Below are 21,560 nucleotides of genomic sequence, written 5' to 3'. Positions count from 1 at the left end.
TGTGTGTGTGTGTTTGTGTGTGTGAGTCCAGTGTGTGTGTGTGTGTGTGTGTGTGTGTGTGTGAGTCCAGTGTGTGTGTGTGTCCAGTGTGTGTGTGTCCAGTGTGTGTGTGTGTGTGTCCAGTGTGTTCAGTGTGTTCAGTGTGTGTGTGTGTGTGTGTGTTTGTATCCAGTGTGTGTGTGTCCAGTGTGTGTGTGTGTCCAGTGTGTGTGTGTGTGTGTGTCCAGTGTGTGTGTGTGTGTCCAGTTTGTGTGTGTCAAGTGTGTGTGTGTGTGTGTGTGTTTGTCCAGTGTGTGTGTGTGTGTGTTTGTCCACTGTGTGTGTGTGAGTCCAGTGTGTGTGTATCCAGTGTGTGTGTGTGTCCAGTGTGTGTGTGTCCAGTTTGTGTGTCCTGTGTGTGTGTGTGTGTGTATCCAGTGTGTGTGTGTCCAGCGTGTGTGTGTCCAGTGTGTGTGTATGTGTTTGTCTCGTGTGTGTGTGTGTGTGTTTGTTCAGTGTGTGTGTCCTGTGTGTGTGTGTGTGTGTGTGTGTGTGAGTCCAGTGTGTGTGTGTGTGTGTGTGAGTCCAGTGTGTGCGTGTGTGAGTCCAGTGTGTGCGTGTGAGTCCAGTGTGTGTTTGTGAGTCCAGTGTGTGTTTGTGAGTCCAGTGTGTGTTTTTGTGTGTGTGTGTGTGAGTCCAGTGTGTGTGTGTGATTCCAGTGTGTATGTGTGAGTCCAGTGTGTGTGTGTGTGAGTCCAGTGTGTGTGTCCAGTGTGTTTGTGTCCGCTGTGTTTGTGTGTCTGTGTCCAGTGTGTCTGTGTGTGTGTGTGTCCAGCGTGTGTGTGTGTGTGTCTGTGTCCAGTGGGTTTGTTTCCAATGTGTGTGTGTGTGTGTGTCCAGTGTGTGTGTGTGTGTGTGTGTGTCCAGTTATTATTTCAGGGACATCATGATTCATCATAAACCCCAATCCCTGGATAGAGGGGCTCAGTGAATGTGGAGGTGAATGTGATCAGGTGGGTCAGTGTGTCAGAGGAGGCTCTATAGAAGGACAGAGTGCCGGCTGGCCAGTCCAGATACACTCCTACTCTGTGGGAGCTGGAGGAGAGGACGTCTATGGTAGTGGGATTCTTATTGTGCCTGGCAGAGTAACTGTTGTCATCGCAGACCAGACTCCAGGACTTGTCATTGTATCCAAGACCACAGTCATCACCCTCTCCTCTCCTGCTGATTCCTTTATATGTCACTCCTATATCAGCCTCTCTCCTACTCCACTCTACCTCCCAGTAACAGCGCCCAGTCAGACCCTCTCTACACAGCACCTGGACACAGTCCTCAAATCTCTCTGGGTGATCAGGATACGGCTGCTCCTCTCCCCTACGTGTCACCTTTCTGTTCTCCTCAGACAGAGAGAGGCGTCTGTTTACTGTGTTTAGGTCCAGTGTGAGATCACAGACATCTGATGGATGAAACCAGACACAATATTAGAAATCATCATCATTCACATTAGAATGTTAACTCACTTTTCACTAATTAATTTAATGTAGATGTTTCTAGGTATCAAAAGGAGAAGTTAAGGTAACTTGAGACTTGTTGAATGATCATATGTTATACTGTATGGTAATATAAAACACACTTATTCACATTAATTACACACACACACACACACACACACACACACACATTTATTATGTAACAAGAACGACACACACACACACACATTGTCATATCAACTCTTTGTAAACGTTGGTGTCCCTGATTTCTGCTTCTGTAGAACTACAGATGATATTTAATATGACCAAGTCAGTAATGATGGGGGTCTTTGACTTAACTTGAATTAAGACTTATTCTTAGTCATATTCTTCACAGCTGTCAACACTCACATTTTCTAAGTCCAGGTTTCATTCTGTTCTCTCCACCATGTTCCACACTGTAGCGGTAAGCAGAAGAACAGACAGTCATTGAGGGATACACCTGAACTCACACACACACACACACACACACACACACACACACACACACACACACACACACACACACACACACACACACACACACACACACACACACACACACACACACACACACACACAGGACACACACACAGGACACAAACAAACACTCAACAAAAACACACACACAGGACACACACACACTGGACACACACTGGACACACACTGGACACACACACACACTGGACACACACACACTCGACAAAAACACACACTGGAAACACACACACACACACACACACACACACACACACACACACAGGACACAAACACGCACTGGACACATGGTCATTGTGAAGAATGTGTCAAGTGTGTGTGTGTCTGGGTGTGTGTGTGTGTGTCCTGTGTGTGTGTGTGTGTCCAGTGTGTGTGTGTGTTTGTCCAGTGTGTGTGTGTGTTTGTCCAGTGTGTGTGTGAGTGTGTGTCCAGTGTGTGTGTCCAGTGTGTGTGTGTCCAGTGTGTGTGTGTGTGTGTCCAGTGTGTTGTGTATGTGTCCAGTGTGTGTGTGAGTCCAGTGTGTGCGTCAAGTTTGTGTGTGTGTGTGTTGTGTATGTGTCCAGTGTGTGCGTCAAGTTTGTGTGTCCAGTGTGTGCGTGTCCTGTGTGTCCTGTGTGTGTGTTCAGTGTGTGTGTGTGTCCAGTGTGTGTGTGAGTGTGTGTGTGTGTCCTGTGTGTCCTGTGTGTCCTGTGTGTCCAGTGTGTGTGTGTGTGTGTGTGTGTGTGTGTGTGTGTGTGTGTGTGTGTCCTGTGTGTCCAGTGTGTGTGTGTGTGTGTGTGTGTGAGTTCAGTGTGTGTGTCCTGTGTGTGTCCTGTGTGTGTGTGTGTGTGTGTGTGTGTGTGTGTGTGTGTGTGTGTGTGTGTGTGTGTGTGTGTGTGTGTGTGAGTTCAGTGTGTGTGTCCTGTGTTTGTGTGTGTGTGTCCTGTGTGTGTGTGTCCTGTGTGTGTGTGTGTGTGTGTGTCCTGTGTGTGTGTGTGTGTGTGTCCTGTGTGTGTGTGTCCTGTGTGTGCATGTCCTGTGTGTGTCCTGTTTGTGTCCTGTGTGTGTGTGTATTTGTCCTGTGTGTGTGTGTTTCACATTGGACACACTGATACACAAACAAGACAATAACACACACAAGACACACTCACGCACACACACACTGGACACTCACACACTGGACACACACACACACACTCACGCATACACACACTGGACACACACACAGGACACACACTCACGCACACACACACAGGACACACACACACAGTCAGCATATAACTTTGTCCAAGCTGTGTTCAGAATGTTTGTCTTAACTAACCTGAAAAGTCAAACATGTCTGATATGAACATTGACATAAACCCTCTACATACTTGAGTTTCTCCAGTCTGCAGTGTGGATCCTCCAGTCCAGCAGAGAGCAGTCTGACTCCTGAGTCTCCTGGGTGATTGTAGCTCAGGTCCAGCTCTCTCAGGTGTGAGGGGTTTGACCTCAGAGCTGAGACCAGAGAAGCACAGCCTTCCTCTGTGACTAGACAGCCTGACAGCCTGCAAAGAGTCAAATCATATTAAAATCACACTGCTATTCTTTAGTGGTGAAAATAGTGGCTACATAATTTTTTCAAAATGTTGAAAAAAGGTTAGTATTTGGTCCCATAGTTTTTGAACAGAAGTGAATGAATCATGAATAATAATGACATTACCAATAACAGAGGCTACAACAAAACATGCTAACCTCTCACCATTACCAATAACAGAGGATACAACAAAACATGCTAACCTCTCACCATTACCAATAACAGAGGATACAACAAAACATGCTAACCTCTCACCATTACCAATAACAGAGGATACAACAAAACATGCTAACCTCTCACCATTACCAATAACAGAGGCTACAACAAAACATGCTAACCTCTCACCATTACCAATAACAGAGGCTACAACAAAACATGCTAACCTCTCACCATTACCAATAACAGAGGATACAACAAAACATGCTAACCTCTCACCATTACCAATAACAGAGGCTACAACAAAACATGCTAACCTCTCACCATTACCAATAACAGAGGATACAACAAAACATGCTAACCTCTCACCATTACCAACAACAGAGGCTACAACAAAACATGCTAACCTCTCACCATTACCAATAACAGAGGCTACAACAAAACATGCTAACCTCTCACCATTACCAATAACAGAGGCTACAACAAAACATGCTAACCTCTCACCATTACCAATAACAGAGGATACAACAAAACATGCTAACCTCTCACCATTACCAATAACAGAGGCTACAACAAAACATGCTAACCTCCCACCATTACCAATAACAGAGGCTACAACAAAACATGCTAACCTCTAACTATTACCAATACCAAAGGCTACAACAAAACATGCTAACCTCTCACCATTACCAATACCAAAGGCTACAACAAAACATGCTAACCTCTCACCATTACCAATAACAGAGGCTACAACAAAACATGCTAATCTCTCACCATTACCAATAACAGAGGATACAACAAAACATGCTAACCTCTCACCATTACCAATAACAGAGGCTACAACAAAACATGCTAACCTCTCACCATTACCAATTACAGAGACTACAACAAAACACTTGTTGACCAACTACAGGAATACTGACCTCAGAGTCTCCAGTCTGCAGTGGGGATCCTCCAGTCCAGCAGAGAGCAGCTCCACTCCTGAATCCTCCAGGTCATTGTTACTCAGGTCCAGCTCTCTCAGGTGTGAGGGATTTGAACCGAGAACTGAGGCCAACACTTTACAGGATGGGTTTCTGAGTTTACAGCCAGTGAGTCTGCCAACACAGAAGAAATACAATGACAGACAGGTTGTATTAAAATGATACGCTTAGCTTTCTCTGTTTACGCTGTTACCCATTTACAAATAATGTGTTGGGTTTGACCACAGAGCTGAGACCAGAGAAGCACAGCCTTCCTCTGTGACTAGACAGCCTGACAGCCTGCAAAGAGTCAAATCATATTAAAATCACACTGCTATTCTTTGGTGGTGAAAAGAGTGGCAGTATATTTCTTCAACATGTTCAGATATATCAGTGTCCTGAAACCTTCCATATCTATTCAGAAATTAATGTATCATTTTATAAATTATCAAAGTTTTGCCTGCAGATAGAAACATGTGTACTACAAATATTTGAGTAGACTGACCAGACCAGTTTAAAAGCAGTATCAGTCAAAAGACAGACAGTGAGGTATCAGATTTAGATTGTATTGAGTATACAGTCCACATCATATCTATTTTGACAGTGAAGATAACATTTTAAATGTGGCTCTATACTCCAACATTTTGGATTTCAGATCAAATGTTTCATATGAGGTGACAGTATATAATGTCACCTTTTATTTGAGGATATTTTCATACATTTCTGTTTCACCATTTAGAAAAATAAAAGCACGTTATGTATCTAGTCCCCCCATTTGAAGAAGTCATAAGTATTCTGACCAATTCACTTATAGCGTATTAAAGTTGTCAAAAGTTCAGTATTTGGTCCCATATTCTTTGACTGCAATGACTACATCAAGCCTGTGACTGCCATGAATGAGAAAGATCATGAATAATAATGAGTGAGAGAGTTACAGAGGCTACAACAAAACATGCTAACCTCTCACCATTACCAATAACAGAGGCTACAACAAAACATGCTAACCTCTCACCATTACCAATAACAGAGACTACAACAAAACATGCTAACCTCTCACCATTACCAATAAAGGAGGCTACAACAAAACATGTTAACCTCTCACCATTACCAATAACAGAGGATACAACAAAACATACTAACCTCTCACCATTACCAATAACAGAGACTACAACAAAACATGCTAACCTCTCACCATTACCAATAACAGAGGCTACAACAAAACATGCTAACCTCTCACCATTACCAATAACAGAGGCTACAACAAAACATGCTAGTCTCACACCATTACCAATAACAGAGGCTACAACAAAACATGCTAACCTCACCATTACCAATAACAGAGGCTACAACAAAACATGGTAACCTCTCACCATTACCAATAACAGAGGATACAACAAAACATGCTAACCTCTCACCATTACCAATAACAGAGGATACAACAAAACATGCTAACCTCTCACCATTACCAATAACAGAGGATACAACAAAACATGCTAACCTCTCACCATTACCAATAACAGAGACTACAACAAAACATGCTAACCTCTCACCATTACCAATAACAGAGGCTACAACAAAACATGCTAACTTCACACCATTACCAATAACAGAGGCTACAACAAAACATGCTAACCTCTCACCATTACCAATAACAGAGTCTACAACAAAACATGCTAACCTCTCACCATTACCAATAACAGAGGATACAACAAAACATGCTAACCTCTCACCATTACCAATAACAGAGGCTACAACAAAACATGCTAACCTATCACCATTACCAATAACAGAGGCTACAACAAAACATGCTGACCTCTCACCATTACCAATAACAGAGGATACAACAAAACATGCTAACCTCTCACCATTACCAATAACAGAGGATACAACAAAACATGCTAACCTCTCACCATTACCAATAACAGAGGCTACAACAAAACATGCTAACCTCTCACCATTACCAATAACAGAGGATACAACAAAACATGCTAACCTCTCACCATTACCAATAACAGAGGCTACAACAAAACATGCTAACCTCACACCATTACCAATAACAGAGGCTACAACAAAACATGCTAACCTCTCACCATTACCAATAACAGAGACTACAACGAAACATGCTAACCTCTCACCATTACCAATAACAGAGGATACAACAAAACATGCTGACCTCTCACCATTACCAATAACAGAGGATACAACAAAACATGCTAACCTCTCACCATTACCAATAACAGAGGATACAACAAAACATGCTAACCTCTCACCATTACCAATAACAGAGGCTACAACAAAACATGCTAACCTCTCACCATTACCAATAACAGAGGCTACAACAAAACATGCTAACCTCTCACCATTACCAATAACAGAGGATACAACAAAACATGCTAACCTCTACCCATTACCAATAACAGAGGATACAACAAAACATGCTAACCTCTCACCATTACCAATAACAGAGGATACAACAAAACATGCTAACCTCACACCATTACCAATAACAGAGGCTACAACAAAACTTGCTAACCTCTCACCATTACCAATAACAGTGGCTACAACAAAACATGCTAATCTCACACCATTACCAATAACAGAGGCTACAACAAAACATGCTAACCTCTCACCATTACCAATAACAGAGGATACAACAAAACATGCAAACCTCTCACCATTACCAATAACAGAGGATACAACAAAACATGCTGACCTCTCACCATTACCAATAACAGAGGATACAACAAAACATGCTAATCTCTCACCATTACCAATAACAGAGGCTACAACAAAACATGCTAACCTCTCACCATTACCAATAACAGAGTCTACAACAAAACATGCTAACCTCACACCATTACCAATAACAGAGGCTACAACAAAACATGCTAACCTCTCACCATTACCAATAACAGAGTCTACAACAAAACATGCTAACTTCACACCATTACCAATAACAGAGGATACAACAAAACATGCTAACCTCTCACCATTACCAATAACAGAGGCTACAACAAAACATGCTAACCTATCACCATTACCAATAACAGAGGCTACAACAAAACATGCTGACCTCTCACCATTACCAATAACAGAGGATACAACAAAACATGCTGACCTCTCACCATTACCAATAACAGAGGATACAACAAAACATGCTAACCTCTCACCATTACCAATAACAGAGGCTACAACAAAACATGCTAACCTCTCACCATTACCAATAACAGAGGATACAACAAAACATGCTAACCTCTCACCATTACCAATAACAGAGACTACAACAAAACATGCTAACCTCTCACCATTACCAATAACAGAGACTACAACAAAACATGCTAACCTCTCACCATTACCAATAACAGAGGCTACAACAAAACATGCTAACCTCTCACCATTACCAATAACAGAGGCTACAACAAAACATGCTAACCTCTGTATAACATTTTTGACATGCGTTTTTTCTGTATTTTTTTGCTGTTATTCTGTCTCTCACTGTTCAAATAAACCTACCATTAAAATTATAGACTGATCCTTTCTTTGTCAGTGGGCAAACGTACAAAATCAGCAGTGGATCAAATACTTTTTTCCCCCACTGTATATGGCGCTTTGGTGACAAAACGGATGGCACTGTGATAGAATACATCCAATTTATTGGCTATTTTGTAAATGACATCGCCGAAGTCGAGTATCGGTAGGATGGTCAGTTTTATAAGGGTATGTTTGGCAGCATGAGTGAAGGATGCTATGTTGCGAAATAGGAAAGCCAATTCTAGATTTAACTTTGGATTGGAGATGCTTATAGTGAGTCTGGAAGGAGAGTTTACAGTCTAACCAGACACCCAGGTATTTGTAGTTGTCCACATATTCTAAGTCAGAACCGTCCAGAGTAGTGATGCTGGACAGGCGGGCAGGTGCAGGCAGCGATCGGTTGAAGAGCATGCATTTAGTTTTACTTGTATTTAAGAGCAGCTGGAGGCCACGGAAGGAGAGTTGTATGGCATTGAAGCTCGTCTGGAGGTTAGTTAACACAGTGTCCAAAGAAGGGCCAGAAGTATACAGAATAACACCAATAACAGAGGGGGTCTGATCTTTGTGCCTCTGTAAATTTCTCATTTATCATCATTAACGATTCATTCATGATTATTCATAATCATGGTAGCATCCACATGAATGTAGAAGTGTTCAGAAACATCTTCTATTCTTACTGACAATACAAGTGAAGTGACTCCAAAATGACAGGACATTATTCACCATTCAGTTTCTATTAGGAAAAACATCATCCAAAACACAACCAAAACAAACTGAAAAATGAATTCAACAAGTTTGTAGAATCACAAGCTTGATGTAATCACTGCAGGCATGGAATATGGGACCAAATACTAAACTTATGACTACTTTAATACAATATAAGTGAATTTGTCCAAATAATTAAGACTTCTTCAAATGGGAGAACTAAATACATAAAGTGCTTTCCTTTCTTAACAGTAACACAGCTATGTATGAAAATACCCTCAAATAAAAGGTGACATTCTGTACGGTCAACTAATATGAAACATCTCAAATCCAAAATGCTGGAGCATAGCACCAAATGTAAAACTGTAAGCTTCACTGTCCAAACACACATGGTGTGGACTATGTGTGCCTGGTAAACACATGTGGATCTGGTGAACAGTTATCACTTGTTGACCAACTACAGGAATACTGACCTCAGAGTCTCCAGTTTACAGTGGGGATTCCCCAGTCCAGCAGAGAGCAGCTTCACTCCTGAATCCTTCAGGTCATTGTTACTCAGGTCCAGCTCTCTCAGGTGTGAGGGGTTTGACCTCAGAGCTGAGACCAGAGAAGCACAGCCTTCCTCTGTGACTCCACAGCCTGACAGCCTGACAAAGAGATCATCATGACTTCACAAACACACTGTTAATTTAACACCAGTAGTGTAGAAGGACAATGGCAGATGCATTTGGTTTATTCTCTCAAACAACATATAGATTCATCTTCCGTCTCCTAGAATTGTATGGTCATATTGTTATACTATTGTCAAAATCAATGCATTTTTTCAATTTGTTTTTCAATATAATATTATATACATATTATAATACATATTTTTCCTAAACTGAATATTTCTGCCTAATAATTAGTTCTTATATGTCATTGTATGTACTCACAGAACAGCTCTGGAGGCTTTGACCACTGGCAGCAGCCTCAGAAGACCTTCCTCTGATTTGGAGTATTTCTTCAGGTCAAACACATCCAGCTCCTTTTCTGATGTCAGCAACACAAAGACCAGAGCTGACCACTGTGCAGGTGACAGGTTGGGTTCTGAGAGACTTCCTGAGCTCAGGAAGCTTTGGATCTCCTCCACTAGAGAATGGTCATTCAGTTCATTCAGACAGTGGAACAGATTGATGCTCCTCTCTGGAGAGGGATTCTCCCTGATCTTCTCCTTGATGTACTTGACTGTTTCTTCATGGCTCTGTGAGCTGCTTCTTGTCTTTGTCAGTAGACCTCGTAAGTGCTTCTGATTGGACTTCAGTGAGAGGCCCAGAAGGAAGCGGAGGAAAAGGTCCAGGTTTCCCGTCTCACTTTGTAAAGATTTATCCACAGCACTCTTGTAGAAAGTAACTTCAGGCTTGTCTCTGTACAGCAAAGAAAATATACTGGACTTTGTTTGCTGTTTGTCCATGAGATTCTCATTGTTGTTGATGAATGAGAGGAACACATATACAGCAGCCAGAAACTCCTGAATGCTCAGATGCACGAAGCAGTACACCTTGTCTTGGTACAGCCCACGTTCCTCTTTAAAGATCTGTGTGCACAATCCTGAGTACACTGAGGCTTCATTGACATCAATGCCAGCCTCTTTCAGGTCTTCTTCATAGAAAATCAGATTGCCATTCACAAGCTGTTGAAAAGCCAGTTTTCCCAGTGACAGAATGCTCTCTTTATTCCAGTATGGACCTGTCTCTTCTTTCCCAAGATACTTTTCATTCTTCTGTTTGGTATGAAACACCACAAGGTGTGTGTACATCTCAGTCAGAGTCTTGGGCATCTCTTCTCTCTTATGTTCCAGCATGTGTTCGAGGACTGTTGCAGAAATCCAACAGAAGACTGGAATGTGGCACATGATGTGGAGGCTCCTTGATGTCTTTATGTGTGAGATGATTCTGTTGGCCAGGTCCTCATCCCTGAATCTCTTCCTGAAGTACTCCTCCTTCTGTGGGTCATTGAACCCTCGTACCTCTGTCACCTGGTCAACACACCCTGAAGGGATCCTATTGGCTGCTGCAGGTCGGGTAGTTATCCAGAGGAGAGCAGAGGGAAGCAGATTTCCCTTGATGAGATTTGTCATCAGAACATCCACTGAGGTTGACTCTGTGACGTCACAACAGATCTTGTTCTTCTGGAAGTCTAGGGGCAGTCGGCACTCATCCAGACCATCAAAGATGAACAGAACTTTGTACTTGTTGTAGTTGGAGATTCTTGATTGTTTGGTTTCCATTGAGAAGTGATTGAGAAGTTCAATCAAAGTGTGTTTGTCTCCTTTCATCAAATTCAGCTCCCGAAAAGGGAATGAAAACACAAATTGAACATCCTGATTTGCTTTTCCTTCAGCCCAGTCCAGAATGAACTTCTGCACAGAGACTGTTTTTCCAATGCCAGCGACTCCCTTTGTCAGCACAGTTCTGATACGTTTGTCTTGTCCGGTTAAGGGTTTGAAGATGTCGTTACATTTGATTGCAGTCTCTGGTCTTGCTTGTTTCCTGGTTGTTGTCTCAATCTGTCTCAGCTCATGTTCATTATTGACCTCTCCTGTTCCACCCTCTGTGATGTAGAGCTCTGTGTAGATCTTATTGAGAAGTGTTGGGTTTCCTTGTTTAGCGATCCCCTCAAATACACATTGAAACTTCTTCTTTAGATTAGATTTGAGTTCACGTTGGAAAATCACAGCAAGCTCATCTGAATGAAGAAATAGCACAGAGGATATTAATATTACGTCTGTTTTAATGCCTACAGTATTGTAGAACTGTTATAACATTTTAAATTATAATCATTTATTCTCTTAACTGAATGTATTGTCATGACGTTGCCCTCTCTCTGGGAACAGGGAGCACAGTTGACCCCCTCCCCCTTGCACCATCCCCCTACCTACCTCTCCCTACCCAGGCCCTGTCAAGGCAGTCGTAAATTCCAAAGGAAATGTCCTGCCTAACAGTTGAGACTGAGAGGGGTTTCATAGAGAGACAAGGAAATTCTTCCAACTCACAGAATTGGGGAACCGAATTACATTTATGTTCTGGAGAAGGTATAAAAGATCGGTGAAGAATCCAGCTACAAACTGGTCCGCTTGGTACAATTTTGTGATTCTCAGAAGAGACAATATTATCATAAAACTGTTTATATAATAGCCTCAGCTATGGGACTTGCATCTAAATGGTTGTATAAAATGTATTAATAAGGATAAAGCTATTTGGAATACGTTGAGATGCTATGTACTGATGTTAATGTGATAGAATGTATTTCTGTTCAAAGCTTAAATCAGTCATCGGCAAGCCCCCCAGGGACACAGACAGGACCAGGCGTCATGTGACAAGTTTGTTCTATGTTCACGTATAAAACCCCCTCCCTGATTTTCTTTCTTCAGACCAGCTTACCTCAGAAGAGAGAGCCAAAGTTTGACCATCCAATTCCTCTACTGAAAGTTAACTATACCACGTGGTTAAACTTTTAGACTATCGAGACCGACAGAATAATAACAAGTCTTTGAAGAAATTATATCATTGAACGCGAAGACCGACGAAACATCCATTCTATAACGACATTAATGAATGTCGCTTTGAAAGATCTACTCTAACCGAGAGAGAGAGAACGGGACAAAAACTCTCCAACAGGACAAAAACTCTCCAACAAGGATCCCGACGACACACTGAGCGTAAATATATATTGATTGCAATTGTTCCCGAATGAGTGAGCGTTCATGTACAAAGGATTAGCATATCAATTGTTAATATTAATGAACTCTGTGTGCCTCCTCAGCTGCCCTTTATGACCCTTTGTTTAACAAGACACCAGCCATGCCTGTTTAGCCCACAAGGGCACATTACTCTACCAATTCTTTGTGACGATAATTACTGTTTGTATGCTTTCTGTGAATTATTTGGTTTAGTAAATAAATGATTTCAAGACAATTGATATATGGATGACTTAGTAAAGGCTGGGTTCGTGCAGATACAACAATTTACGACGTTTGGAATGAGACTGGACACGAGGTAAAATACACCATTTAAACCAGAAGATAATCGGCCTATACTATAATATATAATGTTATAATATAGGAAAGTTATATTAGGAAAATTATAACTGTAATCTGAATATTTTCCTTGGTGCCCCTATCTCCTAGTTAATTACAGTGAAACGATTAGTCAGTTTAATCGCGTGATAATAATTACAGGGAGTTATTTGATAAACATGTCTTCAAGTTAATGGTGCCCAAAGACACGACAGTATAAATGTGTAAATGTTTTCATAATACATTCCAGACTGGTGTGACTGATTATATTATTATTGGTATTATTGATGGTATTATTAATGTTGTCTCTCTCTCTCTCTCTCTCTAAATTAATCACCACAACACATCCCTGCCGCTACTTGATGAGGTCACTAGGTGTTGTGTTAAGGCTGCTACAATATCATTGAGTTACACAGCTACTTTAGCTGTACTTTAGCAACAGCTTTTAAATGTTATAAAACAGCATTCAACATGAGGCAGACAGATCTTACAGTTCTCCAGTGTGTCAGCGAGCTCCTTCTGGTTCATTTTCCTCAGGACGTGCAGTGTGATCTTCAGAGCACCCTCTCTGGCACTGCTCTCCTGCTTCTCATCTTCAGCATCCACCACTTCCTCATCCTGCTTCTGAATCTCAAAGCCTTCTGGGAGTTCAGGACTAAGAATCCTCTTGAACATCTTCAGCTCGTTCTTCACAAATGTCATCATTTTCTCTTCAAGCAACTAAAATAAATCAAGTAAATAAGTTAACCTCTTGACGGTTGCCTAGGATAGGGGATGCCACAGCGCATTTTGAAAAAAATGTGTGCCCATTTTAAACGGCGTACTACTCAAACTCAGAAGCTAGGATATGCATATAATTAATACTTGTGGATAGAAAACACCCTAAAGTTTCTAAAACTGTTTGAATGGTGTCTGTGAGTATAACAGAACTCATATGGCAGTCAAAACCCCGAGACAGATCGAAACAGGAAGTGGAATTCTGAATTGCGAACTCAACTTCATCACGTTGCCTATTAATCACACCGTGAGCTATGGTTCATTGAGCACTTCCTATTGCTTCCACTAGATGTCCCCAGTCTTTACAAAGTGGTTTGAGTCTCCTACTGTTACAACTGAATGAATGAGACGCTGTGGAACGTGGTCACACGGAGAGGGCCATCACCATTATGACGCCGGCGCCCCTGGTTACCCTCCCCTTTCGAAACGTTTTGAAACACAATGCAATCGTCCCCCTCGAATCTTATTGGCTCTCTTGTTGAAAAACGCCCTGAAGATTTATGTTATACAATGTTTGACATGTTTGAACAAACCTAAATGGGAAAAAAAAGCATTTTCTCGAAATGGCTGTCCCGCGGCCGACGGAGCATTTTGATCAGCCTTCAGACGCGCTAACAAGAACAAGCTCTTGGAACATAAAGGAGTAATTTTTTCGAACGAAAATACATTTGTTGTGGACATGGGATTCCTGGAAGTGCTTTCTGATGAAGACAACCAAAGGTAAGGGATTATTGACAATAGTATACAAGACTAGATGTGATATGCGATTGTTCCAAGATGGCGCTGACCTGTAACGTTAGCCTATTTTTCAGAGTATCGCATCCCCTTTCATCGCAAAGTATGATTACCCAGTAAAGTTAATTTTAAATCTGGCATTACAGGTGCTTTCAAGAGATATGCATCTATAAATCTTAGAATGACAATATTACATTTTAAAAATGTTTTCGACTAGTAATTTAGTCAATTGTAGCTCTGTTTCATCGGATGCATTTGAGGGAAAATAGTTAGTCAACGTTACGCACCAATGTAAAATGCTGTTTTTATATATAAATATGAACTTTATTGAACAAAAGAATGCATGTATTGTGTAACATGATGTCCTAGGTGTATCATCTGATGAAGATTTTCAAAGGTTAGTGCTGCATTTTGCTGATTTTTGGTTATTTGTGATGCATGTGGTTGGTCGGAAAATGGCTATGTGGCTACTTTTACGATATACTCCTCTAACATAATCTAATGTTTTGCTTTTGCTGTAAAGCCTTTTTGAAATTGGACAACGTGGTTCGATTCAGGAGAGGTGTATCTATAAAACGCTATAATTTGGAGAAAAAAATTGAAAAAAAAGAATTATTACATTTTGTTATGCTAATGGCGATATGATTTTTCGCTGGATGTCCGTCCTGTAGGCCGCACAGGGGTTAAGCAAGAGAAGAAATGCTTTCTCATTAACACAATAATGAATAATTGGCAGATCAACTTTACTTGAGGAAAACAAAAACAAATGTTCATAACAGGACCACATACACTGAATATAGAGTCCAGGTCTGTTTGATGACTCTGGGAAGACTGACCACTGAGAATCTCTGACGCTGATCTCTCCTGTTGGTTTCTGTGGACAAAACATGAGATTACAGTACACACACACACACACACACACACACACACACACTGTTTTAGGACTATGAAAATGGACTAACGGATTAGCCTATGGATTATGAAAACAACTAAAATAAATGTGAAAATGGGAGAGGAGAAATGACTAGAGACAGTGTTGTTTAACTCACTGACCATAACCCATGAGTTCTTCTTACCTTTGTTCAGTAGAAAAGTCTCCCTCTCTAAAGGACATAGGTTTATCCATAGACTGGTCACTCTTCATGGACACACAGCTGGGTACAGGGGAGGCTGGTTTCTCCTGCTTGATTGGACTTCAACACAACAGAGACAAACATTACATCTCTCATCTACTCTGATCTCAGATGGGGAAACATAAGAAGAGTTCCAAAACGCTATTTATCACTTTACAGAAATGAGCTTTTATTGTTTAAAGAAATTATGCATTAATTATTACATCTCTCACAGACAAGGATTTGTTTAAAATCTATCACTTGATGGTTTCATTTCAGAGAGACAAAAATCATGTTTTTTTATGCAAAATGCTATTGTAATGCTTTTCTTAGAGAAGTGGAGGAGTCAGGCGCAGGACACAGGGATAAAGGTAAACAAAACGTGTTTACTAAACTTATCCATCAATCTTCTCATCAAAATACATAGTTTGGAGAAACACCTCCAACTACATAAAACAGACAAACAATTACCGACAAGACAAACAGGAAATGCAGAGGTTTAAATAATAAACATAATTAGGGAAACTCAAAACAGGTGTACACAATAAAGACAAAACCAAACGAACAGTGAAACATCGATCGGTGGCAACTAGTAAGCCGGTGACGTCGACCGCCGAACGCCGCCCGAACAAGGAGAGTGGTCGACTTCGGCGGGAGTCGTGACAGTACTCCCCCCGACGCGCGGCTCCAGCTGCGCGCTGACACCGGCCTCGGGGACGACCCGGAGGACGGGGAGCAGGGCGATCCGGACGGAAGCGGTGAAAATCCTGGATTAACGACGGATCCAGGATGTCTTCCGCCGGTACCCAGCTTCGCTCCTCCGGGCCATACCCCTCCCACTCCACGAGGTACTGAAGGCCCCCCGCCCGACGTCTGGAGTCCATAATGGCTCGTACGGTATATGCCGGGGCCCCCTCGATGTCCAGAGGGGGCGGAGGAACCTCCCGTACCTCCGACTGCTGGAGCGGACCAGTCACCACCGGCCTGAGGAGAGACACATGGAACGAGGGGTTAATATGATAATCAGGGGGAAGTTGTAACCTATAACAAACCTCGTTCAATCTCCTCAGGACTTTAAATGGCCCCACAAACCGCGGACCCAGCTTCCGGCAGGGCAGGTGAAGGGGCAGGTTTCGGGTCGAGAGCCAGACCCGATCCCCCGGTGCATAAACCGGGGCCTCACTGCGGTGGCTGTCGGCACTCGCCTTTTGCCGCCTGATGGCTCGTTGAAGACGTACATGGGCAGCGTTCCATGTCTCCTCCGAGTGCCGAAACCATTCATCCACCGCAGGAGCCTCGATCTGGCTCTGATGCCATGGTGCCAGGACCGGCTGATACCCTAGCACACACTGAAAAGGGGTAAGGTTAGTGGAAGAGTGGCGTAGGGAATTTTGGGCCATTTCCGCCCAAGGGATAAATGATGCCCACTCTCCCGGCCGGTCCTGGCAATAGGACCGCAGAAACCTACCCACCTCTTGGTTGACTCTTTCCACCTGCCCGTTACTCTCGGGGTGGAACCCTGAGGTAAGACTGACCGAGACCCCCAGGCGTTCCATAAACGCCCTCCAGACTCTAGACGTAAATTGGGGACCCCGATCAGAGACTATATCCTCAGGCACCACGTAGTGCCGGAATACATGGGTGAATAGGGCCTCAGCAGTCTGTAGGGCCGTAGGGAGACCGGGCAAAGGAAGGAGACGGCAGGACTTAGAAAACCGATCCACAGCGACCAGGATCGTGGTGTTCCCCCGTGACGGGGGAAGATCCGTCACGAAATCCACCGATAGGTGTGACCACGGTCGTTGCGGAACGGGAAGGGGTTTAATTTCCATCTGGGCAGATGTCTAGGTGCCTTGCACTGTGCGCATACCGAACAGGAGGAGACATAAACCCTCACGTCCTTGGCTAACGTGGGCCACCAGTACTTCACCGTATGGCAGCGCACCGTCCGACCTATACCAGGATGACCAGAGGAGGGTGATGTGTGGGCCCAACAGATCAAACGATCGCGAACATCAAACGGCACGTACACGCGCCCAACGGGACACTGGGAGGGAGTGGGTTCTGCACGTTCGATGTCCGCGTCCACCTCCCATACCACCGGTGCCACCAGGCATGAGGCTGGAATTATGGGAGTGGGCTCTGTGGACCGCTCCTCTGCATCATACAGCCGGGACAGTGCGTCTGCCTTGACGTTCTGGGAACCTGGTTTATAGGAAAGAGTGAAAGAAAAGCGTCTGAAAAACATAGCCCACCTAGCCTGGCGAGGGTTCAGTCTCCTCGCTGCCCGAATATTCTCCAGATTTCGGTGGTCAGTCCAAATGAGGAAAGGGTGTCTAGCCCCCTCAAGCCAATGTCTCCACGCTTTCAGAGCCCCGACAACGGCCAACAACTCCCTATCCCCCACGTCATAGTTTCGCTCCGCCGGGCTGAGCTTCTTCGAAAAGAAAGCACAGGGGCGGAGTTTTGGTGGGTTACCCGAGCGCTGAGATAGCACAGCCCCTATTCCAGCCTCGGATGCATCCACCTCAACTATGAATGCTAAGGAGGGATCAGGATGCGCCAGCACTGGAGCCGTGGTAAACAGAGCCTTCAGGTTACCAAAAGCTCTGTCCGCCTCAGCCGACCACCGCAACCGCAACCGCACCGGTCCCCCCTTCAGTAAGGAGGTAATGGGAGCCGCCACCTGGCCAAAGCCCCGGATAAACCTCCGGTAGTAGTTGGCAAACCCTAAAAACCGCTGCACCTCCTTTACCGTGGTTGGAGTCGGCCAATTACGCACGGCTGAAATGCGGTCAGTCTCCATGTCCACCCATGACGCGGACAAACGGTACCCAAGGAAGGAGACGGACTGTTGAAAGAACAGACATTTCTCAGCCTTGACGTAAAGGTCATGCTCCAACAGTCGACCAAGCACCGTACGCACAAGGGACACATGCTCAGCACGGGTGGTGGAATATATGAGAATATCATCTATATACACCACTACACCCCGCCCGTGCAGGTCCCTGAAGATCTCATCCACAAATGATTGGAAGACGGATGGAGCATTCATTAACCCATACGGCATGACGAGGTACTCATAGTGCCCAGAAGCGGTGCTAAATGCCGTCTTCCACTCATCCCCTCCCCGGATACGCACCAGGTTTTACGCACTCCTGAGGTCCAATTTTGTGAAGAAGCGCGCCCCGAGCAATGACTCTGTCATACTGGCGATCAGAGGTAGCGGGTAACTGTATTTCACAGTAATCTGGTTTAAACCTCGATAGTCAATGCACGGGCGTAAACCTCCATCCTTCTTCTTCACAAAAAAGAAGCTCGAGGAGACAGGTGAAATGGAGGCCCGAATGTATCCCTGTCCCAGAGATTCAGCGACATATGTTTCCATAGCCGCCGTCTCCTCCTGTGACAGAGGATACACGTGACTCCTGGGAAGTGCAGCACCCTCCAGGAGATTTATCGCACAATCCCCCGGTCGATGGGGTGGTATTTGAGTCGCCTTCCTTTTACAGAAGGCGATTGCCAAATCGGCATATTCGGGAGGAATGTGCATGGTGGAAACCTGGTTTGGACTTTCCACCGTAGTGGCACCTAAGGAAACACCTAAAGACCTCCCTGAACACTGACAGGACCATCCCTTGAGAACCCTCTGTTGCCACGAAATAATAGGATCATGAGAAGCCAACCAGGGAAGCCCCAACACAACGGGAAACGCAGGAGCGTCAATCAGAAAGAGACTAATACTCCCTTCATGACTCTCCTGCGTCACCATAGCAATGGGAACTGTGACCTCCCTAATCAGCCCAGACCCCAAAGGACAACTATCTAGGGCATGTATAGGGAAGGGGACATCAACGGGAACAATAGGAATCCCTAATCTATTGGCCAAAGACCGATCTATAAAGGTCCCAGCTGCGCCTGAATCTACTAGCGCCTTATGCTGGGAATGCGGGGGAAACCCCGGAAATTTTATAGACAACCACATGTGAGCAACAGGGGGGTCTGGTGTAGTCGTGTGCCTACTCACCTGAGATGAACCACCAGTGTTCCGCCTACCACCTTGACGACCTGGAAAACCTCCCCAGCACCGACCAGTAGTGTGTCCTCTGCGGTCACCTCTGGTGCATGGAACGGTTTCCCCTCCGGTCTCCCTATTACCAGCCCCGCCCAACTCCATTGGTGTTGGGTCTAAGGGACTGGAGGATGGAACCAACGGACCCCGATCTGGACATCCGCGGGAGGCCAGCAGGTTATCCAGCTGGATAGATAAGTCTACCAGCTGGTCCAGGTGGAGGGTGGTGTCGCTGCAGGCTAGCTCTCTACGAACGTCCTCTCGCAAACCACACCTGTAGTGATCGATCAGGGCCCGCTCATTCCATCCCGCACCAGCCGCCAGAGTTCTGAAATCCAGTGCAAACTCCTGAGCGCTCCTCATCTCCTGCTTTAAATGGAACAAGCGCTCTCCCGCCGCTTTTCCTTCTGGTGGATGATCAAATACTGCCCGAAAGCGGCGGGAGAAGTCCTCGTAGTTATCCCGAGTCAGGTCTTCCACCTCCCAGATGGCGTTGGCCCACTCTAGTACTTTACCAGTCAAACAGGAGATGAGGGCGCTCACTCTCTCGCGTCCCGAGGGCAGCGGCCGGACAGCCGCCAGGTAGAGCTCTAGCTGGAGTAGGAACCCCTGACACCCGGCAGCTGCTCCGTCATACACTCCCGGGAGCGAGAGCCGAATCCCACCGGATCTAGACGGCGGTTGGATAGGATCCAGAGGTGTGCCGGGCGGTGGTGTGGCTGGGTCGACGGGACATCCTTTCCTCTCCACTCTCTCCATGGTCAGCAGCACGCAATCCATGGCGGTCATTAGATCCTGGATCATATTCGCCTGCTGCTGAACGCGCTCCTCTATATGACTAGGAGAACTGGCTGCTCCTGCTGAATCCATTTCAGGTCGGTGATTCTGTAATTCTTTTCTTAGAGAAGTGGAGGAGTCAGGCGCAGGACACAGGGATAAAGGTAAACAAAAAGTGTTTACTAAAATTATCCATCAATCTTCTCATCAAAATACATAGTTTGGAGAAACACCTCCAACTACATAAAACAGACAAACAATCACCGACAAGACAAACAGGAAATGCAGAGGTTTAAATAATGAACATAATTAGGGAAACTCAAAACACAAAAAAGACAAAACCAAACGAACAGTAAAACATCGATCGGTGGCAACTAGTAAGCCGGTGACGTCGACCGCCGAACGCCGCCCGAACAAGGAGAGGGGTCGACTTCGGCGGGAGTCGTGACAGCTATATATCTCCCTCACTCTCAAATGTGACCGACCGGCTCAATTTGGAAATTAACTAAATAACTACATGGTTTTTTTGTTGCAAAATGCTATGTATCTGCCTCTCAGAGAAATCAGTAGTACTGCTAGGTTTAACACAGTAATAATATATATCTGCCTCTCAGAGAAATCAGTAATACTGCTAGGTTTAACACAGTAATAATATGTATCTGCCTCTCAGAGAAATCAGTAGTACTGCTAGGTTTTACACAGTAATAATATATATCTCAGAGAAATCAGTAGTACTGCTAGGTTTAACACTGTATTAATATATATCTGCCTCACTCTCAGACAAATCAGTAGTACTGCTAGGTTTAACACAGTAATAATATATATCTGCCTCACTCTCAGAGAAATCAGTAGTACTGCTAGGTTTAACACAGTAATAATATATATCTGCCTCTCAGAGAAATCAGTAGTACTGCTAGGTGTAACACAGTAATAATATATATCTGTCTCTCAGAGAAATCAGTAGTACTGCTAGGTTTAACACAGTAATAATATATATCTGCCTCCCAGAGAAATCAGTAGTACTGCTAGGTTTTATACAGTAATAATATATATCTGCCTCTCAGAGAAATCAGTAGTACTGCTAGGTTTAAAACAGTAATAATATGTATCTGCCTCTCAGAGAAATCAGTGGTACTGCT

General features: G+C 44.1%; 1 protein-coding gene across 1 annotated transcript; it reads right to left on the bottom strand.

Annotated features, from left to right (window-relative positions):
* Nucleotides 1-889: 889 nt before the first annotated feature.
* Nucleotides 890-20,514, bottom strand: LOC115149599 (NLR family CARD domain-containing protein 3-like). The gene is made up of 6 exons (XM_029692552.1): nucleotides 19,600-20,514; nucleotides 13,440-13,659; nucleotides 9,827-11,618; nucleotides 9,368-9,541; nucleotides 4,655-4,793; nucleotides 890-1,424 (listed from the first exon to the last, which is right to left on the bottom strand). Exons 1-6 carry the CDS (start codon nucleotides 20,512-20,514, stop codon nucleotides 924-926), a joined length of 3,741 nt encoding a protein of 1,246 aa, XP_029548412.1. The 3' UTR covers nucleotides 890-923.
* Between the last annotated feature and the right edge of the window lie 1,046 nt (nucleotides 20,515-21,560).

This window comes from Salmo trutta, chromosome 15 (genome assembly GCF_901001165.1).
Source record: "Salmo trutta chromosome 15, fSalTru1.1, whole genome shotgun sequence".
Taxonomy (NCBI): domain Eukaryota; kingdom Metazoa; phylum Chordata; class Actinopteri; order Salmoniformes; family Salmonidae; genus Salmo; species Salmo trutta.
This window is presented reverse-complemented; position numbering and strand designations above follow the sequence as displayed.

Bases quoted from the DNA above. Each gene is read 5' to 3' on its own strand.
- LOC115149599 (XM_029692552.1), bottom strand. From the start codon at position 20,514: ATGGATTCAGCAGGAGCAGCCAGTTCTCCTAGTCATATAGAGGAGCGC. The intron at 4,794-9,367 runs GTCAGTATTCCT...CTGTGTTGGCAG, and splicing joins TGTAAACTGGAGACTCTGAG to ACTCACTGGCTGTAAACTCA. The intron at 1,425-4,654 runs CTGGAGGATCCC...GATGTCTGTGAT, and splicing joins TGGAGCTGCTCTCTGCTGGA to CTCACACTGGACCTAAACAC.